The sequence below is a fragment of the Acanthopagrus latus genome, chromosome 11 (assembly GCF_904848185.1).
Source record: "Acanthopagrus latus isolate v.2019 chromosome 11, fAcaLat1.1, whole genome shotgun sequence".
NCBI classification, from domain to species: Eukaryota; Metazoa; Chordata; class Actinopteri; order Spariformes; family Sparidae; genus Acanthopagrus; species Acanthopagrus latus.
The window spans coordinates 12,916,622-12,944,110 of NC_051049.1; the positions used below are offsets into that span (position 1 = coordinate 12,916,622).

At 41.2% G+C, this 27,489-nt stretch overlaps 1 protein-coding gene across 7 annotated transcripts in view; it reads right to left on the bottom strand.

The window, feature by feature from the left end:
- Nucleotides 1-27,489, bottom strand: part of tle2b (TLE family member 2, transcriptional corepressor b) — an 88,691-nt gene that overhangs the window by 33,974 nt on the left and 27,228 nt on the right. For all 7 annotated transcript variants that reach the window (XM_037114670.1, XM_037114672.1, XM_037114669.1 and 4 more), the window contains one exon: nucleotides 15,571-15,615. In XM_037114670.1, coding sequence (XP_036970565.1) covers nucleotides 15,571-15,615 — 45 coding nt within the window. The remainder of the gene's footprint in view (nucleotides 1-15,570; nucleotides 15,616-27,489) is intronic.

Here is a 27,489-nt window from a genome sequence, read left to right on the forward strand (position 1 = left end):
CTATTTTTCTTTCAACTGCTTGGAACGACAAGGCGTCCGGCGTTGTGTAACCGTAGCATATCTGCAGACTTGTGAGAGGCAGAAAGTGATATAAGGAGGTTCACATCTAATGCGTTCTCATCAAGACCAGAAGGGAAAAAAAGGGGGAACAGAAAACAGAAAACGAGCTCACGTTTTTTCCTTGTACACTTTTCACTCATGACACCAAAGTGAACTTGAACTGGATCAACAGGGAAGCCACTTTCCTGTGAAAGATCAGCTTTGTATTTGTTCTCCCAGCATGACGGCAAGCAACAGTGACCGCGTTCATCTTGCCAATAAAGCTTGGTGAATTTGAATGTGATGAGCGTGGGTTGAGATTGGCACAGGAGGAGAGAGATTGTGCCCAGTGTGCTCGGGCACTGCCAGCTGTGCCAGCCTCAGAGTCCCACTACGGCTGAGCAAGCCAGCGTTAGAGGGGGGGCCTGTGTGTGTGTGATACCCCTCTCCTCTACTCGCTCTAATTGCTCTCAACAAAAATCTCTGCCCATGTCTCTTAGCTCCCATTTTATTTTCTATTCCTAGCACCCCTCTCTCGATTTCTACCACAACAGTTGCTGGTTTGAATCCTTGGATGTAGCTGAAAGAGCATCTTAACCTCCAACTGCAGAGGACACTAGTTACAATAAGCAACTTCCAGCGTGAATGTGTGCCAGAGAGAGAATGAGATGCATGATGCTGATGGACATGAAGGAAACATGCCCAGTCTACGTTCCCTTGACAAAGAAGGTTATACACTGTAAAATGGTTTTGTGGTGACAGAAAGTGGTGACCTTCATGCGTCCTACTGTATGATTGGTTTTTCGTAATATTGTTGATCCAGAAATCATGGCTTATTCCACTGTGGTCTGAATAAATGAACACCTTATAATTAGGGATGCCTGATGTTTAATTTTTGCTGATATCTTAAATGCCAATATTGCCCAACTAATTATCCTGTGATGGAATTAACATATTATTATGCCTGCTCTCATTGTGAACACCCACTAGGACTGGTTATCGTCTGAATGTTATCGATTTTGATTCCAGGTCCAATTCTGCTCATCGATTCCAGGTTTCGGTTCCAATATAGGTTGTCCAACGGTAGACAGGCAACATTACAAAAGGAAATTTACTCTCAAAAATTATAAAACTAAAGCGCATTCAGTGGCACTGCACAGCACCTAACTGAAACCAAATAAAGTCAACATATAAAAACAGACATCAAATACACTTGTTCACATCAATGCCACACTGCCTTAAATGTTTCATCATATTTGACATGCTGACTTGACATGCTAATGAACTTGCACTTTGCCTTGTCGGGTTCTTCTTTTACAAGTGAAGCCACACTTTTGACCATCTTCTAAGCTCCTCCCCTCTAGTAGCTGTTACAGAGCACTGTACGCCAAACGACCAGACACAGAGATAGTTTCTTCTCCCAAGTAGTCACTCTAATGAACACTTAACAGTCAGAAAGTGTGTCATCACTTACAGGTGTGCAAAGCATCAATTCATTCATTGCTTTTCTGTTCTATTTCTTAGCTTTGGTCTATACTCTAAATTCTGTTTAATGTCACATGTCTTTTTTTAATCTTTATTATGCTGTTTATTGTTTCAAAGAAAACTGAATCTTGAATCATTAGATTGTGGGCCTTTAATCAAAAAAGACTGTGATAGTGATTTTGGACTGAGTGCATGTTACACTACCTCGTGTGTCTGTGTACTGCGTGTGTACGGCTGTGGATGTATTTCAAGAGTCAGAGGGTTAGTATATATATATGACACACACACAAGCACAATCCTGGAGCTTATCTGTGTCCCCTGCTTTCTAATTGGACCGCTCTACCCTCTGTGAACAGTTTAAGGTAAATATTTGTAGCCAATGACATACTAATCACCCACTGATTGGGGTTGCAGGCACAGAGCTGTTCAGTGAAAACAGCCATTCCTGCTTCCTCTCTTTTAACCCCCCACCTCCTCCTCTCTTTCCTCTTGCTCTCCATGCAATCAGCGTTCTTCTTTCTCTATTCTGCCGGCTCGTTTTTCCACTTCCACAGTATATCTCTGTCTCTCTCTCACTGTCCTCGTGCTCCGTTTTCCCTCAGTGCACTTGGCCGCGCTCTTTTGCTCTTTCTCCCTGCCCTCCTTCTCATTCTCTTTCATTTTTTCCCCCTCCCTCTTGCTCTATCTCTCTCTGCCCTGCTTCTCTCCCAGAAATCTCCCTCCGCCCTCCCTCTCTTTTCTTTTCTTGCTCAGTCTTGTTTTCCTCTCTCCGCCCTCTCTCTCTCGCTCTCCTCTGGGCAGTGTGCCAGCTCCTCTTCCCTGGCGCTGAGCCAACTCCTCTCCTCCACTCCTCCACTTCGCCTCCTCCTCCTCCTCCCCTTCCCTCCCTTCCTCTATCCCCCTTGCCTCTGATTGATGGCCCCTCTATTCTGGAAGGAGAGGAAGGGAAACAGAGAAAGAGAGGGAGAGGAAGGGGAGCAGCAAAGCACACACAAACACCGAAACATACACACGGTCACACACAAAAATACTTAAAAGGCACACACACATGCACACATGGACTCTCTGGATTGTGCACGTGAATACAAATACACGCACAAAAGCCACCACAAACAGTTGTGTACACACACACACACACACACACACACACACACACACACACACACAAAAGCAACAAGGGTACACAGAAAAACCAATCCTCACAGAGCAGAGAAGAGCACACATACAAGAGCTGTGTGCAGAGCATGCAGAGCCTCCCAGCATGAGACCAACAAGCACGTATGAGCACACACACGCACGCACACACACAAACACACAGACACACACACACACACACACACACACACACACCCTTACTCTTCCTCAGACACAGATTCAACCTTCAGTGCAGTAACAATACAAGATAGGCAGCAGAAACATTTAGCATGAAAAATACAGACGGCTCTCTCTCTCTCTCTCTCTCTCTCTCTCTCTCTCTCACACACACACACACACACACACACACACACACACACACACAAACACAAACACGGATATTCATCACAGATACCAACATGGACTGTCAGCGACACGTATAAGCCTGTATCTAAGGACACAGATGTACGGTCCATACACATGTAACACACAAATACACATGCACTTTTAAAAATAAACACACACACACACACACACACAAACACACACACATATAATCTTTCTCAGGCATGTGACTGTGACACATAAAAATGTAGCTCACAGTTGGGGTTGTAGTTTTACAACCACTAGAACTCTCTCTCCTCTCTCTCTGGCTATATTATACACTAAGCTATTAGTCATATTCACACTGTGCCAGCTCACCAGCTTGCATTGACAGACTGCATACGGCTTCAAACTCATGTCGGCCGCAATGCAATCAGAAACAAAGTAGCCAGAGCAGCAAAGCTGGCCGCACAGTATGCATGCAGGCAAAAATGTGCACATAACACACAAACATCCATATACACACAAACACACACTAATAAATCTTGGTGTTGCTACACATTTAATTGTTGTTTGTGTGTGAGGGGTACTGGAGCATGCATAGAATGTGTTGCAGGACAACACAGACAGTGCTTGAACTGTTCATTCTGCCAACAGCAATGTCACGACTTTTACCCACAATAGCATTGTATAGTGTAGCTTTATGTCCTGGTTTAATGTCAGCACAGTATCCTTGTTTGAAAAGTTAATCCAGCTGTTGTTGTGATTTCAGCAGTGTAAATCAGATCAAGACTACAGGTGATACAACCTGTGATAACACTGAGCCTTCCCTCTTTATAGTCACCCACAATACTTCAAAAAAGTTTTTTCCCTTCACTGTTAGAATGTCACATAGTCTGGCCTTGGCTATGGTGGCAGTTGCTATTATGAGTATAAGTACTTCTAAAACCAACTGATGTTTGAAAATAAAATACAGATTAATGAGATTGAATACTATCATAGCCATGCTAGAATTATGTACTAGGGCACAGTCATGCTTTATGGTAATGTTAGCTCACAAAGACAAAGTTTGGAAGTTATGTTTACCATATTCCCCAAATCTAGATTAGCATGTTAAATGCTAAATTAGCACGAGCAAACATAGTACATCTGATGCTGACCAGGATTTAACAAATTAAACACAGTGAAAAGTTAAGGGTTAACTTGAACGTTGGAACCAAACTTTGGGACAAATCATCCAGTTGCTGTCCAGACAAAATACAGTGTGTAAATCTCATGTTGGCACAAGAGGAAAAGTTAGTAGAGAACCAAATTCAGTTCAAGACATCATGTGATAACAATTGAACCAATCTATTGAGTAGATATTGAGCTAGTTCAGAGAGGATCAGTGAAAAGTAAGTCAGTAGCATTCATCCTCTATAGGATATGAATATCTGTACAAAATAAAATAGTTGGTGAAATATTTCAGTCTGGACACTGTCATCGTTACAGCCACACCACATGCTCGGTGAACATAAGCTTTTCTTTTCTTCAAGGTTTGTCGCATTTCACAGATTTCCAATGGTGCGTTTAGCAGTCATACCTGGATGAAATCTGCAGTGCAGCTGCTCCATCAGGGTACCAGCATCTAATTTTTTTAAAAACTCGAGCTGAGGTCACAGAACATGGTGGCACATGCAGTGACTATCAGACACATGTGCACATACAGAAACACGACACTAAAATAATCCAATACAGTGTGTAGCTACTCAGAGCTCTTCTGCCACACTGACAAAGCCATTACGCTAAAAGGGCTAGCTCCCTGGGAATTTAATCACTTGTTTTCTCTCTCATCTCATCTTTCTCTCTTTTCTTTCTCACAGTTTTTCCTTCACTTAACTTATTTTCTATCATTCCTAAAGGGTTATATCACACTCTATCCCGCGCTCTATGCCTCATTATTCACAAATGAGCTTTGTTACACATGTATGCACAGGCATTCACACACGGTATGAGAGCGAATGAGAGGGAGAGAGATCAAAGCTGCACACATACAGAGCACAGATGCTACAACATGTGCAAAGAGGGACCGCATACATCAACGATCAGAGAGAGTGCAAACACATATCATAAACACACACACGCACACAAAGTCATTTGACCTCTCCAAAGCTTGTTGTAGTTGACCCACATATGAAGACTCGGCCTAATCCTGGCCTTAAAATAAAATCACAAAAAAGAAAAAAAAAGAGGAAGAAGAAGAAAAAACGTGAACCACAACCGCAGGATTATCGACTGACTGGGTGGTGGGAATGACAAGGAGGAAAAAAGATGAGGCAGAGGGGATGGAAAGAGTGAGATTGAGAAAAAATACAGAGGGGGGGAGAGAAAGAGAGAGAGAGAGAGAGAGAGAGAAGTCCAATCCTATTACGTACCAAAGCAGTGAGTTGAAAATGAAGGCATCTCTCGCTTGCACTCTTTCCCCCACTTTCTTTCTCATTCTTGTTCACTTTCACTCCCAGATGAAATAAGGATTCAGGTCACAACTTCAGCCAAATATACCAATGCGTGCACGGCCGCACACATGTGCACAAACACATGCATAAAAAGGCTAGATGGCTCGGGCTAATTAGGTGGGAGGATAAGCACATGCACACACACACACACTTTTTTATACAACACAAACAGATAAACAGTCTCTCATGTGATCTCCCTCTCCTGCTTGTTTGTACTCTGTCTTAATCTTCCTCAGTCCCTCTTCCTGTTTTATTCATTTTCTCAGTTTATTTCTTCACTCTGTTCACACTCCTTGCCATCTCTCAGATTTCTCCCTTTTCTTTTTCAGCTCAATCCACAGATGTTTCTTTAATTGTGTGACTCCTAAAAATCCAAATAATGTTAATGTTGCTTGCTATATAAGACAACAGAAAGTGCAGAAGCGAGACTGGGCTTCACTTTTCTGTCACACACACACACACACACACACACACACACACACACACACACACACACACACACACACACACACACACACACACACACACACACTCAGCCTCATATGTGTATGTGTGGTGGTGAAATGAAAGGAGGGAGCAGGAAGGAAGGACAGCCAGCTGCTTCATCTGTCCTCAGGAGTCCAGAGGGGAAACCGTCTGGCTGCCGAGCATCCTGACTATCACACACAGCTTCCTATAATATCCTGCCTGGTGTGAGAACCACGTCGTCTCTCCATCCAGCATTCTGATACAGTATGTATAGTCTATATATATGCTAACACTGATTCTTATAATATCTTCCTGTCCATGGTGTGTGAGCCTGGCATTTGTATCCCAGTGAAAAAGGAAAGCGTAAACTAAGTATTCAGCAGGATTTCAGTGACACAATGTAGGTGAGGACCCAAGGTCTTGTGAAGGTAAGATGTCTGGCTACCAATCAGGTGTATACTGTGTAGTGGCGTGTTGGTGTTTGATATTTGGCTTACTCGATCCCGAGCTGGTGATTTTTTTTTTTTTAGGCTTTTAACTCATGCTGCTTTTATTCTAAATGGCTTTAAAATCAGTAACAGGCTCGAAGGTTCACCATCAGTTCAAGGACACAGCGACACACACTGACACCTTTCACTAATGGGAAGCTTCCTCCCACCACAAGGCCACCTCTCTGCTCGTTAGCCTATTTTTATTGTTATGGAGCAAATTTAGAAATATTTCAAATTTAAGGTAACAAATTGTAACTCTTATTTTTTCCCCAGATACAGGGAGGCTTTATTCATTATAAAAATATTTAAAAGGTAGGGCTGTGCAAATATGGCCAAATCAAAATCACAGAGGCAGCAATTAAGTAAAATGTGTGAGAAAATCAGGGTTACAAATCCGGTTCTCAAAGTGTAAGAAAACATGTTTGTTTAGTAGTGAACCTCAATAAATACCACATCTTCATGATACTGATGCAAAATATATCATTCCAGCTAAGCACAGATAATATTGCAATCAAAATATCTATCAATTTTTTTTTGGGTAATGTCAATGTAAAGCATTTATGACAGTTATGGAACAAAGACTTTAATTTTTATTTAAAGATTAACAAACATGTGCAAAAATGTGGCAATTTGTAAGAGAGATGAATAAGAATAACGAGACTGCCTAATTGTGGACATTACTGCATGTTTATAATGCAAGTGAGACAGGCTTATGTTGAAAATGTCAAGTGGACTGAACAGTACAGAGAAAACATTGTTAGTGAACTAAATTTGACCTTCAAGTTTGGCATTAAACTTTAGCTCTTATTGGATCTACCATGACCCTCTACTAAAGGACACACAATCAGCCACAACGTTAAAACCACTGACAGGTGATGTGAATAACAATGTTCTTGATACAATGTAATGTTCTATTGGAAAACAGTGGGTCCTGGCATTCATTAGGATGCCACTTGAAACACACCACCCATCACAAACACCTTTGTCAAACCCCCCATGACATCAACACTCCCCAATGCCAGTGCCTGCCCCCAACAAATATCCCGAGGCGTTGACTGGGTCTCTCTGTTCCACTCTGTTCTCATCCTCCAATACAGTCTGTTTGTGTCCTGACCACCTGGTAAGTTTGCATCGATCTATCATAAAAATCTAGTTGTGACCCTGCTTTCACACACACAAGCCCCTCAAGGTTCTTGCTGTCTAATCTCTCATTAGGCACCATCTCTGCCCAGGAGCCTTGTTGCCTAGCATCCTGCTGTATCAGACTAGTAAAAAGGAAACAAATATGCAACAATTCCAGCAAACTAACATCAAGTACCTTTCCTGCACACACAAATTGGTGTCACAGCTCAATGTGAAACCATCTGTAAAAAGCACAACTTTGAAGGTTTTCAACCTTTGAGTGACAGTATTTCAGTCAGCAACCATGCAGTTCTGACTCAGACAGGCTGCTGTTCCTTCGTGTATCGATTTCTAAATAAATCTGGGAGGCATTTATACACACCTAAACGCTGTAATGGTTGTACATGCATAATCATAATAAAAAAAACAACAGTGAGTCATCCAAATTGGAGGATTTTCCTGGTTCCAGTGATATGATTGTGCAGTGACTGCTGAGGAGGAGAATAAACAAATGATGTAACATAAGCTGAGGCCATTTGTTTTCTTTTTTAGTAATGCTGTTCCTTTTCCGGGTAAAATTTAAACAGTAAAATGTGTTTTTTTTCTGATAGGCAGTAGCAGTGTGAGGATGAACCCTTACAGTCATCTTTTTTGTGATGCACTGTCAGGTCCCAACCCAGTCGTTTAGAAACACTTACCTAGGCTGTTATTGAAATGCTGCCACAGTAGCTTCCCTGCTGGCTCCAGGGGTCTACTGGGGGACACTATCAAGAAATACTGGACCCTACTGATAAAATTAGCCATTACCATACTGCAACTGTGGAGATGCAGAATATATGTGCACATGACAAAATACGCATTTCACTGCATGACGGAAGAAAGAGAAAAGTGGCCATTTACAGCTCCAAGGTAGTTTTAGTTTGCAAGAACATGAAGCAAAATAGTGAGCATCTCAAACGTCCAGTACATACAAACTGTTGGTTGCTTATTGCCTGAGAACATTTGGTTTCAGTGTAAAAGATGCAACCAAAGTGGACAGCAAGGCTTTATTTTTTATCATTACTCTGATTTTTTTTTTTTCATTAAAATACACTGGAACAAATCATACTGTAGTTTGAAATCATTTCTGCTTTAATTTCAACCAAGATTCACAGGCCCCGCACATCCACCCTGGTGCTTTTAATTACTCTGGCTAATTTGGTCTCTAGTGAGGTTGAAGCTGGGTGGAGCTGTACTGGGACTGGCATAATTCAATAATAAAATGAATAATAGTGCAAGTTGTCTTGCTCAAACAGGTGGCAGAAAAAACTAACTGGAGAGTAAAGAAAATGTTACATCTATGGGTTACTTTTTGGAGGATACATTTTAGTGTTCAGCTAGACAGATCTTGAAATGTATTGTTAGATCATTGTCTTGCAATGTATCGAATATGCAGGATCACTGTGCTGCGATACTATCGTTACCATGGGCAACATATTGTGAAACGTATTGCGAGGTACTCTATGAGAATCCCACATCTCAACGGGAAATGGAGGCCTGACTCACGTTTGTCCAGCAGCTCTAAATTATGTCCAGTCTAATCTGATCGCTTCTAATGTTGCATGGACTCTCTATCAGTTTCTGATCAAAGTCCATCACACTATTCAGCCCGGTCTGAATATCCTTGGGCATCCTACTGCATCAAGTTTGCTTTGTTTGCTAGAGATTACTTTTATGCATGACCGCACTTTTAACTTGGGGCAGGCTCTGAACCAATATTTTGGACTCTGAGCAGTGCTGTGCTTTGTTTAATGGCCCTTTGAAGTTAACTGCTGATGGAAGGAAAGGCATATTTCATTCACATCCTGCCTTCCATATTTTCACATTTTCCTTGGCAGCGCTCTGGTCACAAACTCTTGCAGGACACACAAGTCTAACAAAGCGTCTTTTCTTCTTCACCTCCCGCCATCATCCTGTTGTCCCGCTGCTAGAATCAGCTGTCAATACAAAACCTGCTTCAAGGCATTCACCGCACACACCTTACACCAACACATACAGCCCAGCATCATATCTGGAGGCTGCCCTAAGCCAACCACTGTGAGTCCATAGTATATGACTGAATTACAAAATCACTGAATATACATGTGGAGCATCTGCACGTAGCGGGGGGATACAGGCAATAACTATCCAGGCCCCAGAAGTGCTATATCAATGAATATAGAACAACCACAGAGAGCAGTGTAAAGTTCTTATAGCCTCCATCGCTCCTCCGGGGGATACAGCCAGTATATATATGATATGATATGATAATGGAAGTGAACTGAGTGAGATAATGTGACAGCGTGTGCGTGCATGTGCTTCAATGCATCCATACAGCTTAGATGAGGAGGACGAAGAGGAGGAGGAGGAGTGTGGGGGGGAGGAGATGTTATCTTTTCTGTGCCTTCGTATAGTTCAGATACAATCATCTGAGAAAGAGAGATGCAGAGAAGAAGAAGTGCAGAAGAAGGGAGAGAAATAAAATGGAAAACGAGGGAGATAAGAGGGAGGAGGGAGGGTGAAATGTAAAGAGTGAAAAAAAAAGGGGGGGGGGGGGGGCAGACGAAGCTAGAACTGTTACAGCTCTATTAATGCCGGGACATGAGATGGCCCTGCCACTGATAATGACAGAGCGTGTGCTCGAAGAGAGAGGGAAGAGAGGCAATAGCAGTGATCTCGACAGGATGTTGGGAGGAAGCTGGAGGGGGGTGAAAGAGGAGGAGGAGGAGGAGGAGGAGGAGGAGAGGAAATAAGAGCAGATACTGTTAAATCTATTCATGATTCATTATTTCTCACTGCAGCTCAAAGCTCCCTTCCCTCACTTGATGTCTCTCTCTCTCTCTCTCGCTCTCTCTCTCTCTCCCTATCTCCGTCTTCCTCTCCACTGCCCTCCCCCTGTCTTTCCTCTTCCCTCCATTGCTTTTTCTTTTCTTGGCTCTAATTTTCATCTCCATCTCTTTTCTCCCCCTCATCTGTTCTCTGAGGTCTTTATCTGTCTCTTCTAAGGCTCCATCCTTCCTGTTTACCCTCTCCTCTTTCATCCGTTCAATTAATCTCCATCCCCTCTTTTTCTTCTCATCCCGGCTCTCACACTTTTTTCCCCCCAAACGTTAGTTCTCCCTGCCATCTCCCTTGCTTTCTTCCCCCCCCCGTTACTCTCTTAACTGCCTTTTTTTCTCCCGTGCTCTCTCTTCTTGTACGTTCAAAGTCCTAATTTTTCAAAATTATCTTACTCTGACTTTTTTCAAAAAACTATCCCACTCACTTTTCCCTCCCCTCTGCCTTTGTAACACCATCTACTCTGCAACCCTTCCTTTTGTGTTTCATCTTCGTCCACTCTCTTTTTCTCTCAAATTCCTTTTGCTATCTCTTTTTTCTATCACAGCGTCTCCTTTTGATAGTCTCTTTCTTTTATACCAGATCCTCCATTCTACATTCAATGACACTCTCTCTCTCTATTCCTTCTTCTTTATATTCTATTTCTATCAATCTCCACTTTCCACTTTCCTTTTCTATCTGAGCTACTGTACGTTCTCTTTTATTACCTGGCTCTTATTTCTCTCTCACTGGCACGCCTACCACCTCTCCCTTTTAAACCTTTTTACCAGCTCTCTTGTTTTTCACTCTGAATCACGTTTTTTTTTTTCTCCCCGCTGCTCAAACATATACTTTTTTTTCTCCTACCTTTTCTATCTCTCATATTCCCCCTGCTCACTCTTCTCAGAGCCTCTTTCACTAGTTCCTGACACCAGACCTCTCCCTCTTCATTTGTCTCTCTCTTTTTTTAGTCACATTCGCCTTTGGTCTGCTGTCATCTCCACCACAAGCTCCTTTACCCTCCCTCTCTTCTTCCTCTCTCCCTGTTTTCCACACTCTCCTTTTCCTCACTCTGTCATCTTTCCCACCTATCCCCTCTTCCCCCTCCTCCTCCCCCTCCTTCTCCTCCTCCTCCTCCTCCTTCTTCTCTGTCCATCTCTCAGAGGTGCAGCCAGCACCCCAGTCCATTTCTCCTTTTTGGTGACAAGAGGCGACAGTCCAGATCTGCCCTGCTTTGTTGCCAAGTATCTCTCTCTCTCTTTCTTTCTCTCTTCTCTGCCTATGTCTTTCACTTTGTATTCTGTCTTCTCTGTATTTTGTTTGGCTTAAAATACATTATAAAAAAGGATAGTGCTTTAGCCATTTTATCTTGAGATAAATGACTACAGGTGGAGAGTTAATAACTATTTTTTTTAGAAAATACAGTAGCACTACTTTTTCACAATAACTTTAAATTAATCCTGAATGTATCTGTACCATAGTTCAACTTATTTCAGTATGAAATGATTGGAATCTTGTAAAATTATACTCCTCCTCTTGTCTCTCTCTCTCATGTTGTCAGTCTGTCTCTCTCCCCATTTTGGGGTTATTGCCCTGTCAATAGTTGTGTTTGCCATGGGAGTTTGTAAATCAATCTATCCCATCCATCATTCACTTTTACTGTTCACATGTCTTTTTTGTCTTCATTTTAATAGCGCAACAACTGCGACATAAAGTCCCACTGAGGTTTCCTGCTCTCAAATGTGGTTCACATTTTTGGACCATGAGGAGAGGGTTGAAATGGACTATTGGAAGAATGCAGTGTAAAAGATGAGGAGCAAAGGGGACTATTCGCAAGGAATTTCAGTTTCCAGCACAGTATTTTAAAACTAGGTTCAATTTGGGGCAGAAAAACAAACAGAGAGGATTTGAAGCTATAATGGTTACGCTGTTCCTTTTTAAAGTAAAATGTTACCTGACATCGGTGAAAGTGTGAGCCGCAGCCCACTGGTGGGCCATAATGGTACTGCAGGTGGGCCGCAAGATAAATAAATAAATAAAACGTTTTAAATGTTAAATTTGCTCATTAATTTTACAAATAGCATAATGTATTTTGATGATTAAATATACAAATTTAAGAAGTTGATATATGCATTATGAAGTCTGTTTCCCATTGATTGGTGTGCCATCTAATGACCTTAACCACCGCTGGAAGGCATTGAAGGAAATACAGTTGTAACAGGAAAGCAATATTGTTTGACTTAGTAACAGACTTTGACACATCAAAATTCTTCTGATAAACATCAATGACGGGAAGTTGTTGCTGCCTGTATTGAAAGATATGCATTACAAATTGTTGTGCACTGCATTGCCTTAGGCCTGAATTAATAGTATGGTTCTGTTTATGAAACAAAATACATTTAAGGAAATCTTTTCCAATTACAACTACCTTACGTTTAGGAATGGCTAACTTACATCAAGGCGTGAAAATAATAATTTCCAGATATAATGGGTACAAGTTATCTTAGCAAAGTAAAGCAAATAAGCAGATGCTGTCTGTTCTCCAGTGCACACTGACTCCTCTCAACCATACCTGCAGATGCTGCCCTAAGACATTACGATCACACCTACTTGATTAATTGATTACCACATACCACATATTTGATTATTATGAAGCTGATTAAGTTTGTCTGACAACAATGACCAATCCTTTTCTCATAATCCTGCACAGCTGACTCGAAATTGGTATCCACGCTGATTTATACAGTAGCAAAAGAATTCCTACAAGGTGATCTATAGTGTTGTGTAATGTTTTGTGTAGTTTACATGTGTTAGTTTGAAGATTTGAGAGCAAAAGTGTCTGGACAGACTCTTTACTATTGTACAAATACAACTTTCAACCAACAGCAGCAGTTCGGACAGAAAAAATCAGTGCACAGAAACAGGAAACTTCACTGGGATGTAATAATTATAAATAACCTTACATTAATAATAATATTCTCTAACCATCGTTTTCTGCAATACAATCTATCAAAAAATAATAATATTGGCGCTTAAAACATGCAATATATTCTGATACCAAAATATTGGTGACAGGCCAATATCAGAGCACAGTGTGGGCCAACCAATACATCAGTGGGCTGGAAGGAAAACCTGTAACTTTTTAAGAAATTATAGGAAAGAGATAGTTGCTGCCATGTGGAAACAGTCATCTGCTACAGTGTATAATTGTTCATGTCACACAGACAAAGGTGAATTAAGGCAACACGTACAAGTATTTAAACAGAATACACAGTATTAAGGTAATTTTGACGGCACCTTGACCTGCAGCACAACAACAAATTATCTGGATTTAGTATTTGATCGAGCTGATGCATAATTAAAGTATGCCCTGATCAGCGCAAAAACTTGCATCATGTCGAACTTAAACCATTGGACATAAGTTCAGCCAGTACTGGAGTAAGTATGTACACTGCACTGCAAGTATTTGGACAGAAACCAACTGTTTGATGTCTCCATGCTATAATTACCCTGCCAGTGAAATGACAAAATGATTATGAGGTTAAAGTGCAGAGGCTGTCATTTGAAGGCGTTTTCAGAGATTGTTTCAAACAATAAGCTGCTGTCTAAATACATGTGCAAGGCATGCTGGGTACTTATTGTAAAATGTGAAAAACAGACTGTGCCATGGTATATAACGAGTAAGCATGACAGATAGAAAGACTGAGAGCGACTCGGATACACAGGCAGTTACCTTAAAGAAAGATGCCATTCAACTTGATAATGATTGTGTCTATCTGTACATAGGTCTGTCAACACGGAGAAACATATCTCATGTCTACGACCTGTCTCCCTGTCTGCCGGCCTTTAATTTGACTGTCTTCCTCTTCTGCGGTGTGATACAGACAGCAAATTAGCAGGAAGTGTGAGGACTGACAAGCGGTCACCGGCTCCTCAGAGCACACGCTGCTCATGAGAAACACTTTTTCTTTCAAGAATACCGGATCTCGGTGAGCATAAAATAAAATGATGCACACTTTACACTGACCTGATCGAGAAGGTGATTAGATCACTATCCCATGCTGCAGATAAAAGCTAGGCCTTGTCGACATCTAGTGTCAGTTAGCCTCAGTCTGTCACCACCAGTAATTTTACACATTTGCCATTTCTATGGTCTGCAGAAGCCAATTTAATAGTCTTATTATTCTCTGATTCCCCTCAGGTCAGCTGGGGCAGGTTCACTCTGTGTTTCTAGGATCACAACCAAGCAAGGTGAAACAAAACGGGAGCAAAATCCTTCACTTGAATTAGGGCTCAAAACATTACTATGGCTTTCCAACACGTAACTACTTTTTAATCTATCACCATTCATTTTCGTGCTTTTGTTTTTCTTGTATTTATAAGTTGCATTTTTGTTTTGTTTTGTCTTTTAAATGCTTATTTCAATGTTTTCTGAATGTCTTATCTTAATGTATTTCTATGCCCTTGTAAAGCACTTTGAATGGCCTTGTGTAGGAGCGGTGCAATACAAATACATTTGTCTTTGCCTCGCCTAATTCTCACTTTAGTAATTGTTTCCTTTCTTACCTACAACAGCCGTCACTTGCTTCATTTGGTAATAACAAAAAAAGACACTGTCCATCCAAAAAAATAAGTCAATAAGAATACCATGACTTCTTGTTTTATGCAGCAGTACTTAGGTACTTAGATTACCTATGGAGACAGAAAGTTCAGTGTTGTACAGTGACCCTGATTAAAACGAGTAAAATCAGCCATCCGCGGGCAGCATTTAATAAAAGATGATTCTAATAATTTGTTAATCTTCTTTTTATTGTTTAGCTTATCTAAGATGGGAAAGTGAAAATAAAAAAAAACACAATATAAAACATGGCCAGAATTTGGCAAGAGGCTATGTTTCATCTGAAACCAATGGGCCAAGGTTTTAAAAGGGCTTCTTTAAACAAAATGAAAAAAGAAACAGCATATATATGGAAGTCACCTAGCATAAATACAAAATATAAAAGAGGTCAGGTATGAGAAAATATAATGCAAAGCCACCCACACAAAATGACACAGCGGCATACAATGTTTGTGAGTGTAAAATACCACATTGACCTCCTGCCGCCTACTCACTATAGAAAGCTTGAGCAAGAGACAGAAAAAACAATATATATATATATAAATACAGTCCTTCTTACCTGTTTGTGCATCTCAATGTTGAGACCGTAGGACATTTCATAGTACTGTGGAGACAAACACAAACAACAGAGGTTTCGTTAGGGTTTTACACACAGCACACGCCAACGTTTGGTCGACTCATTGAACATCTGTTGCTCAGTGTAGCTGCATATCCTGCTGTTTGTCGCTGTGTTTTTCATGAAAACAAGAGAAGAAAGAGAGTGTTTGTGAATGTATAGTACAAGCTTAAGCGTGCATGTGTGTGTGACTGTGTGTGTATAAATAATGAGATATTTGTATCTCTATGTGTCTATGCATAGCTGCTAAATGTATGTGTGTGCGTGCTGCATAATGTCTGTGTGTCAAGGAAGACCTACACTGTACAGTATACTGTATATGGTGACTACAAGTGTGTATGTCTGCTCTACTATTATTCTGCATTTGTGTTTGGTAAGTATGTTTCTACAATATGAGTCTACACCTGCAGTAGCATAGGTCCCATTTACACCCGGATCTGTACATGGCTTTCTCATCCATGCAAGGTAAGACACATGTTAATGGAAGACATACATGCATGTGGAAGGCATTTAAATTTGTATGTAGTCTTACTTTTATTTAACGTTTATTTTACCCGGAATACTACCAGAGACTCAAAATCTCTTTTACAAGAGATGACCAAGAGAGCAGCATGAAAAGTTTCACAGGAAAGAACAAACAACGACAAATCATCAAATTTAAGGAGTCTCTGTTGCTCACACGGAGATGAGGATGCAACAATTTCAAAAGTATTTCACCTACAGTAAGAAAGTGCGAGTACAAGGGATGACATACATAATTTGTTTGCATAATTTGCAACTGTAAAGATCACAAACATGTTCCATTCTAGGGTTGTATGAGGAAGACCAAACAACTTACAAGCTATAAAAATACAAGCTGCAGTGATGTCTGTGAAAACCCAAATCAGACAAATCACACCCCAATAGGAACACTGAATCTAACATTTAAAAAGATAAATTTGCATGCATGTATAAATTATTACCATAACACATTTCTGATAAAAATGCTGCTTGCTTTTCCTGTAACAGAAACCCTGGGCTTTTTAAGAAGACACTCACTGTGGTGTTTAAAAGACAAACCTTCTTCTTGTAAAAAAAGATTCCTTTGTTAAGAGCAATCTCAATGCTATCAAACAGGCCAGTAATCTAGCTTTTCACATCCCTGCAGTAATGTACAGGTCCAAACAAAGATACTGCGACATTACTGTTGGGTTTGGTTAAAAGTGCAATAAAGCACATTTCTGTCAGTGCTGAAACATGGTGAAAACCTGAGCCAAGTATTGTTGTAATTTGCTGTTTTGAAGAATATTTGTAAACACTCTTGGATTTTGAACTGTTGGACAAAGGAAGCAATCTGAATAAGTCAACGTCAGCAGAAAAGTTATTAATTAAAACAGTCATCAGTTGTAGCATGTGTTATTTGGAATTATTCGACATTCCAGATAACGCATGCAGATCATAACATCAGTAACACAGCATATTTAAGCCAAGCATGTCATGTCATGTCATGCTTCCATCTGGATGTCTGCTAGTCTTTATGTATTTAACACCAGCATAATAAATATACCTGTGTGTGTGTGTGTGTGTGTGTGTGTGTGTGTGTGTGCGTGTGTGTGTGTGTGTGTTTGTGTGCGTGTGTAAAAAAACCTTGTGCTACCACCACTGTACGCATGTGAGTGCTTGTTAAGTGTGTTGTTCTCTCTCCTCTGTGTGTGTTTCCGTGGGTGAGTGTGTATGTGTGTACATCAGTAATGTGCTGTAATGTTGTTGGTGGCGAGCGGCAGAGAGACAGCGAGGATCCGTCATGGTGACAAAGGCAGCCTCTGCCACCAGATGAGCAACGCTCTGACTGATGAGAGCGAGACACTACTCTCTCTCTTTTTCTCTGTATTCTCTTGCTCATTTTCGCTCTATCGCTCGCTCCTCTCTCTTTCTCCATTCATTCCACACCACATTCAACCCCTCCCTCGCACACCTATCTCTACCTTTCAGAGGCTGTCAGTCTGCCTTTCACATTACCCCTCCTACTCTCGCTAGCTATTCTTTTTTCTAGCTGTCAGATGTTCTTTCGCTCTCCATTTCAGTCCATCTCTCTATTTCCTGTCTCAATTTACTCACTTGCTATCTTCGTCTGTCTGTTTCTACTCATGTATGCACCTCCCTATCTAAAGTCAACTCTGCTTTATTGGCTGGAACGTAATTAAATATGTCACATTGTACAAGGTTGACACTGTACAGAAAGTGTAATAATTCAAAATAAAAAAATGTATGTTTTCTATATTGCTACATTTTATATAACACACACACACACACAATAAATCACTTCATGTCTACAACTCTGCTATGGATTATACGGTGAGACCTATTAAATGACAAAAGATAAAATAAAAATCATGAGGGAGGATTTTGAAAGTGTTCAGTATCATGTGTTGTTTCACTGCTTCTCCATGAGGCTGTGACATGCTCGGACATTATTTAGCTGCTTTAGTGGCAATGTCACTTTTTTCTCTCAGTACAAGTTTTGTTCAGAGAATGAACTTATTATTGTTGAAAATGACAACATGTTAGCTTGTAAAAATACAATTCCAAATGGGCTCCAGACTAAGTCTTTTTCACCAATGTCCCGAAAAACAATTTTAACCCTCCTGAAGTGAGTGTAAACTCTTTCAAGATTCAAGATTCAAGATTCAAGAAAACTTTATTTATCCCGAGGGAAATTGTCGTGCAACAGTAGTAAAACAAAGTGAGAAAGGAATACAAAAGTAATAAATAATGGTAAAGTAATAAATAATGTTACTAAGTACACAGAATGCAATCCAACAGTGAGCAGCATAAAACTGAAATAAAAAGTACACAATAAGATTGAATAAAGTGACAAGTGGTATAAAGTGAAAAAAATAGTAAATTTAGCAGCAGCATGAAATAGCAGCAATTTACTAAGTCCAGTGCAGGAGATTTACAAGGTCCAGTGCACACTCAATAAGTGATGGAAGTGATAGGGAATGATACTGATTTGATTTGGCTCAGGTGACAGTGTCTCCACTGTCCCTCCCGCGACCAGAGGTGGATGCATTAAACAGTCTGATGGCTTGAGGGAGAAAAGACTTCCTCAGGCGCTCCGTGTTACATCGGGGTGGGATGAGTCTGCTGCTGAAGGTGCTGCTGTGTGAGTTTAGCACCTGATTGAGAGGGTGAATGTTGTTGTCCAGGATACTATGCAGTTTGCACAGCATCCTCCTCTCAGACACCACCATCAAAGAGTCCAGTTGGACCCCCAGAACGGAGCCAGCCTTCCTGATGATCCTACTGATCTTGTTGGCGTTTCAATCAAAATGTTGCTTCTACACTTTGTTATCATCATCTACAGTTGTTCATTCAAAGTATTAATATTCAAAGTACTTTTACCACCAAACTGAACTTAGCTGAAGTTCTGGACAACATTTATTTACTGTAAACTTGTTTTTATCCAGACACTCCATAGAAGGCAAGCATTTGACTGAGTTATGCGCACTGTAATAAACTAGGAAATTTCAAACACATACTGATAGATTGCACTTTGTGTTCCTCTAAAAGGAAACACTCAGTCCTGCTGTGTGTTTAGCTCTGTCTAAAGAGATTTGTTGTTCACAATGAACAAGCCTGCACATAGAGTTAACCACGTCCTTTGAGATGTGTTTTATTTCTTTTTTATTTCTCGCTGAGTTACCAGCCTATGATTGTAACTGGCACTGATACAGAGCTATGGATAGATAACTCTGGTATCAGCGTGAGCAGATGTGCTCTGTTGTAGTCAGCGCTTGGCTCGGTTTGTTATTTGCTAAGTTATAGCCATACATACTGTACACACACAAAACTTCCCAGAGGCCTACAGGATGCTTTTTGTCATGACCACGGATTCTAGTGACTTCCACCAAGATTTTTTTATTGGGGAAAAAGACAGTTGGATCGGTACTTGGTGTTGGCAGTTACCCTTCGTCAAGGTATCAGAATCAGTACCAGAAAAGTCAAACTCAAAATGGTGCATTTCTTCCGCTAACTTGACTTCGCTTCCTAGAGGCTTTGTGAATTATTACTAATTTGTCACGAGCAATGGCGGGTGCACAGTGATTATAGTATACTATCACAGCTAGACGTAGGCGAGCACCTCTAACATTACCATCGATCTCTTCACCTCTCAATCTATCGATCCATGCATCCAAGCTTTACTTTATGCTGTTCCTATGTTGTCACCCTCTTGTCCTGCCTCCGCTCTGTCACTTTCTTCCGCCTGTGCTTTCGCTCCCCCTCTCTCCTCTCGGCACCTTTACTGTCTTTCTTGCCAATTATCCTTCTCTTTTTTTTTAAACCTCTTTATCCTATCTTCTCCCTATTGCTCTCTGTCTCTCTTTTATCTCCCCTTGTTTTCATCTATCTGCTGTATCATTTTCTCTCGCCTCTGTCCTTTACACCCCGTCTCTTTTCAACTCTCTCATTCTTTCTCCTCTAAGTCATTTCTATCAATCATATTTCTCCTTTATGTTCTCTTTCCATTTCATGCTCTCTTTTTCTCTATTGCCATTTTCTGCTTGGCTTGCTCACTTTGGATATTTGCTCTCTCTCGTCCTTGTCAAGAGCTATATCTATATTCTCTGCTTTCTCTCCCCCCATTGAGATCACCTCCGCTGTGTATTTCGCTCTTTTATATTTCTGTCATGGACAGACCGCCACACAGGAAAAATGCGTTTACACGCATACACAATCAATGCATGGAATCCCTTTCACATTTAATATGCACATGTACTTCACACAAGCAATGAGAGTACACACGAACACACATTAAAGTGCACGTGCGCACACACACACACACACACACACACACACACACACACACACACACACACACACACACACACACTTCAGCTAGCTCTTTGTGTTTCCATGTCTGCCTCTCCTCCAGCCCTCTCGACATGAAAGATATGTGACATCTCTCTTTGTTCTCCCTCTCTCTCCCTCCATCTCTCATCAGCCTCTCTCGTCACCTCTCCATCATTACACCTCACCTCGGCCCTCCCCATCTTTTTAACTCAATTCTCGTCTTTCTCTCCTTATTAATTCTCCCTCCATCTCTCACATCAGCCTCTCCACCTCTCTGTCATTACACTCGGTTTTCTCTTTTTCACTCGCTCCCCTTTCATATTCCCCTCTCTAAAATCCTGTTTTAATTTCGTATTTCACTTTTTTTTCCCCTCACTACAAAAACAGCTGAGTACATCAACCAGGGCCTCAGTATTTGAATACAACCTTGCAAGTAACGATATTTCAGCAGGCGGCCCTCAGCGAGAGCTCTCTACTCTGGACTAAAATGAAGCAGAGGACTGGATGATTGGATGTAAACAGCATCATTACGGAAGAAATGTATTAAAGGTTTGATGGGAATGTTGCTCTGCAGCGACAGTAAAATTCAAGGAGCTTTGATGCTGCCACTGTGCATTTCTGAGCATCAATAGACTCAATGAGAAGGATTTCCATTCTCTTCTGTCAAGTTCATTGATAGTGATTCATTTTTTCTTCAAAACGTGATTCACGTTCATGCATTCCACAGCCATCAGGAATTACACTTTTGTTAGTTAAGTATTATTCGGTTCTTGAAAATCCAAGGTGAAATGCAAACAATCAATCAATGCTATATCACATTCTTAACATATCACACAAATCTTTTACACAGTTCACCCACTTGCGAGTTGTTAAATGTAAACAAGTATATTTATCTAGGTGCTGATGTAGTGGTACTTTACCTGAGTATGTCCACAGTCTGCTACTTTCTACTTCTTCACTACATTCCAGAAGAAAATATTGTACATTTTACCCTGTTCCTATTTGCTGTATAGCTAATGTTACTACTAGTTACAGCACAGATTTAAATATCTAAAGGAGTTCTTAAATATACACATTACTCTGGATAATTGTAGTTTAACTTAGGTTCACCTGTACCAATAAAATAACACTTGTTACACAGAGCCATTTGGGAAGGTGCAGCCAGAAACTGTTTAGAGCATTCACCCTCAAAAACATACGTGGCAGGGGACTGGACAAACCATATGTCCATCACCTTTGCTAACTTCGATCAACCAGATCAACAGTAGCAGAGTGTTTCTACCAGCAGAACCCGTTGGTAAATCCATCTCTTACAGAAGCCAATTGAGAGAAGCGCTCAAACATGTTTTCCATCAAGAAAAAGCCTTCCTTACTGTTCCTTTTAATGAATATACTCCAGTCCTGATATAACTGATGCTAGAAGTATCCAAGCTAATCTCCTCATGGGCTGTGATTGTTGTTTTCAAATGTTCAGCTGCTTCTCTCACTGGTTGTCACACCTAAACCCACAGCCGCAGTGTTCGCCCATGTGTTCGGTCACAATCGCATAGCTTGAAGCCTTGTTAAATGGATTTGGGAGATCATATGCTAATTCCTCTTGCAAATCAAGCTGCCTCACGCAATAACCAATAAAAAAAGCTTCTGACATATCAAATATATTAATTTGTTCAACTGAATTTTCCCAGTGTGTTATCAATAAAGAAAGACAAGGAAAGCAAAGTCATCCTCCAAGTAGCAGTGCATTATTTACTGCATTATGTATGAATACCACTTGCTGAATGTCCACTATAGCTGGAGCACAACCACAGGTAAAATTGTGACAGTTTATTGGTCCCTGCAGGATCACTTTCAGGACAGCTCAGAACACTTTAGAATGCTGTTTATTTGCCAAGACTTAAACCGGAGTCATTTAGTATAAATACAACAAAGCGGTGATTATCAGGCAGAGAACAGTCTTACAATCTCATGACTTTAAACACCAACCTCAGACAAGAAGCTCAGAGCTGAACGGGTGATCTGTCCAAAAGCCACAAGCTACTAGGACAGTTACAACACTGCTCAGTTACAGTATTAAAGAAGTCGCTCTAGTTATAAACTTGCTCCTTTAACTGTGCAACCAATTCAGTTCAACAATTAACTGGTCCAGTCAGGGTTTCCTTTGAAGCGGCAGAAAGGAGAAATGACTGAAATGTGGTGGCAGTTGTCCTGTGGGTGTAGGCTAGACAGTAGTGAAGTGACTACTGTACTATTTGTGTAGTCTGTACAACACTCTGGTGACAAAGCTCCATGGGAGTGTTGTCTGGACTGCAGTTTGCTAACAACTGTCCTTTGTAGTCTCTGGATGTGTGGAAGTGTAGTATGGTGACAATTCATGACTGACATTTCATCTTATAGTGTACTCATGTAATACTACGGCTCCTGTATAGTCACATTTATACTGAAAGTAAACACCTGACAGGCATGTTCAAGTATAGTCCACACACGTAAGTGTGAAAGAAGTGTACAGTATGTTTTGGGGGGTAAAAGTCCGTTTCTTAATAGGTTCATCCTCCCTTCCTCCAATTACCCCACAGCCCCTGCCTTATATAATCCCTCTGTTGTGTCACTGCGCTCTCATTCAGCACTTTGTGTAAGATTTCTTGTCATCGTGGGCAGATTGCAAGGCACATGTAGTGTGTGTGTGTGTGTGTGTGTGTGTGTGTGTGTGTGTGTGTGTGTGTGTGTGTGTGTGTGTGTGTGTGTGTGTGTGTGTGTGTGTGTGTGTGTGTGTGTGCGCACGCACACTAAGCCTGGCAGAGGGGCACGAAGCCAACTGGCTGACGTCGCTTACCAAGAACACCCAGCACTGCCCACCCAGAGAGCAGAGAGAGAGAACAGTGTATGTGTGTGTGTGAGAGACAGTTTAAGACTGTGTGTTAATATGTGACTTCTTCTTTTAATTTTTTCAAGTGAAATATGAAGAACACAATGTAAATGTCAACAGGAAATGTGCTCATACTTGTACCTGTGCATCCACAGGTGCAATGAAAATGAGATTACTCATATAATAACAAATTTCAGCGACCTTACACTGAGTACAGTGAGAAAGTAATTTGCTTGGGTTATTGTTGTATATTCCCTATTTGTTACAATAGATTAATACTATAGTACGACTAGCTATCCAAAGAAAAGATGATGCTTATGCAGTCCAAAAAAATGCTCGCCTGGCGCTTACACCCAAAACATTTTTAACCTTCAGGGTTCGCACCCTGTGCACTATATATATTTCCCACTCAGCCTGTAGATTCATATTGTGATGATGTTATGAATACTTTAAATGCCTTTCCTCGGCTTGAGGAAAATTAAACAAAGAAAGCAAACATTGTTGATTGATGGCCATAACTCCATGAAACTGAATGTTTTTTTCTTCTTCCACTACACAGCACAGAATAGAAAATAAAACGCTGTAATCCTTAAACTTTTGTAGATTTGAGAGTTTCTGTCACCTTGATAACGTCAGTACACAGGTTATGTGCATCCACGGCTGTAAACCCATCAATACCGAAATCTGTCAAAGTCATGATTCTAAGACAGAAATTCAGAAAATCAGTACCAGGATATTGAATTTCAGCCATATTGACAGGTCTGCATTAATACAAATACATCATTTACTGAACTGAACAAGTCAGACAGCAATAACATCTTCCGTATGCCTGAGACGATTTCTCCGTATAAATATTATTCTATCAAAGTCTGAGATGAGCAAGCAATTATGCTCTTTAAATATTGTGTTTATGTATTACAGAAATTACCATTTATGTGAAATGAGTTGCTGTTATCATTTTGATTCTGCTCTATTCTCTACAAAAAAGAAACTCACAAACAAAGGACAAGTTTCAGCACTTTTTTTTGTAATGTTAACCGCAAAACTGAAAGCCTTTGTGCCCTATTTGAAACACTGGATCTCTGGAGTTGTAAACTGTTTTCAAGTTTATCCACACACATTGTGAGATTACAGCCAAGTCCCCATCTCTCTCACTTTTTGGCTCGTTATGTCAGTTCAGCAGATGGGTTACTTTAGATAAACGAGGTTGCGGTGTAATTCTTGTTTATCTGATCGCTCTGTAACATTCCACTCTTCTGAACAACCTATCTAACGTCTATCTGCAACTAATACCAAACACTGCACTGTCATCATCTGGCCAGGACAGACAGAAAGCATTCCTGCATTTCTCTCAATGAGCTGCTCTCTCCCTCTTCGTCACTTTCTGTTTCTGTCTTCCTCCACTCTGGTGTTTCCCTCCTCTTCCTACACCTCCATTCTTCTGGGAGTGTTTGCTCTTTCATTACCCCCTCCTTCCCTCCACCCTCATGGTGTTGAGAGAGTGTCAGACGATGGTGCCAGACTCTCTCTCTCTCTCTCTCTCTCTCTCTCTCTCTCTCTTCTATGCATTCTGCAAAGAACACTGGCAGACTTAAAAATGAGCTTTAGGAAGTGGGTCTAATCCAAGGTGATTTATCTAAATGGGACATTCATGCGAGTGTGTGTGTGCATGTGTGTGTGTGGTGTGTGTGTGTGTGTCTTTACAACATGTTTGAATTAACACTGCATGTGTGTGTGCTGTTTACAAGTGTGTGCAAGCAGCTTGTGTTTACGCCTGCATGCATTATTAGTGTGTTTGTGCGTGGATGTGTGTGTAAAAACCTTAACGAAAGCATTGTTCATCGGTGTCTCTTGAGTGAGCTTGTCTCTTTCATCTGGGGGGGCGGCCCCCCCCCCCCCCCCCCCCCCACACACACACACACACACACACACACACACACACAAGCACACACACAGACAACAAAGATGTTAAAACATTTATTAGCGCGCTGCGCTAACCCACATCAGAGGTTAGGTTAGCAGGCTCTGACTTCTCCATTGTGCCCTGTCAGCAGGTGACGACTTAATCAGTCACGGCATACATTCAGCCTCACTGCAGCTTCTCTTGCAGCTTGTTTCATCAGAGGGAGGGCCACAACAACTACCGGATAGGACTGACCTTGACTTTGAAGGGGTTCACTATCTGCAAGCACATGTGTACAGTATGTATGGCGAGGGGAGTCCCAGCACATCTTTATGAACACTCCGGCCCTGTTTGCTTCTCCCGCTCCAGACAGTTCAGACAGGTTTAAGACTCTTAAAACAGACTCAATCCTTCCCTGCATCTGGCCCAGCTTAAATCCCCTTACCAACTATTGGTTGGCAGAGCAAGTTTCAGCTCACAGAGGAGCAATCCCTATTCAGATTCTGCCCTCTTCGTTGGTGCTATCTCACATCAGTCTCAGTTCTGCTTTTTTTTCTGGCCTACACAGGATCACCATTTTGTCACGGATGTGTTTCTTCTCTCTTTCTTTTTGCCATGTCCGTATTCTTTTTTTTTACTTTCTCCTCTCTGCCAATACCCTTGTGTCCCCCCCGCCCCATCCATGTCTGCTCTGCTCACTTTGTCCCTCCATCACTATCCCCATCTCTTCACTTCCCTTATTGCTTCTATTCTCTACCTTCATTTTCCCCTTCCTTCATCCTTTTCTCTGACCCCCTCCGTCCTCACCCCCCCCTTTTCTCAAGCAGTCTGTGACTGTAATGTTGCTGAAGAGAACACAGTGTGTCAGCCTGAATCAGACAGATGAGCTGGGAGCAGAGTAAGAGGCTGAGAGCACCGCATTAATCCTCACAAACACACACACATGCACGCACACGTGCACGCACGTGCGCACACACACACACTTTATCTCTGCCCGAGGGGCTAAGATGAACGGACGATGCACACACACACACACACACACAGACCACAAACACACACATACTCACAATGTTCCAACAAATGACCGCATGGCAGGCATGAGACGAGACACAGAGGCCATGATACAATCCCGGTACAGGCTTGACGATTAAATATTTAGACCAGATGAAAGAAATAAATTAAAAATGCACTAATGAGACAGCCTTTACATTTAATTAAGGGTGTAATTTAAAGTCAAATCAATGTACTACGAACACATTAAACAAAATATTAGTGTCTACTAGAAGACTTTAAGGATTTGGACAAGGTGCAATACAGAGTAATCAATCATGTTACTGAGGCACTGATGTTCACTGGAACAACACGTGTCATTCTAATGAATTGGATTTGCAAACCATGTTGCCTAATCCTGAAACATACTGAAGGATTGATGATCAGATGATTCACGCTGCCTCAGTTAAAGAATGTTCAAGTTCCAGAACATGATTAAAGGTAACGTTAATAAAGTTAAAGTACATGACCTCATCCGTGAACACTTCTTGCCTGGATCAAGTCAGAATTTTATTGGCAGTTGTGGTCGTCTAACAGTGAAGACAACAGTCAATGATCCCACGCTACTCACATCTCCTGTTTTGTTTTGACTACGACACCTATGGCAGCAGAAACTACATAATGTCCATTTAGTGCACAGTATGTAATTTCTGCCACTAAGGGTCTCTCAATCAAAACAATGGAAACAAAATGTTCAGTCATGAACCAGCGCGGGATCATTGGGAGTTGTTGTCGTCATTGTTGTTGCCATTACAAACTTGACGTGACACACAGATGAGATAATGTAAAGTTATATTCACGTTAGAGGTAAGATCGGGCCTAAAAAATCCAGCCCGACCCGACCCAGGCCCGCAGGCATTAAAGCCCGACCCAGCCCGAGCCCGACCAATTAACTTGATTTGCAGGCCCGAGCCCGAAGCAAACCCGAAATTTCAAGATTACGTTCACGAAATGTCTGCAAAGCCGTGCGCAAAGCGTGCTCTTGCTCTGCGCCTCCTGTTTAGTAGTAGTTATATAGCAATTACCTTACAGCGCCGCCTTCTCTGTTTTATCCAAATTATTTATTTACAACAAGTATTCCTTAGTTTAGTATCCACACATCGTTTTAGTATACATTTTTATAAACATATATTTATTTAAAAAAAAGTCAGCGAGAGAGAAGCCCGAGCCCGACCCGACCCGAACGTAATGATTGACATTTTAGGCCCGACCC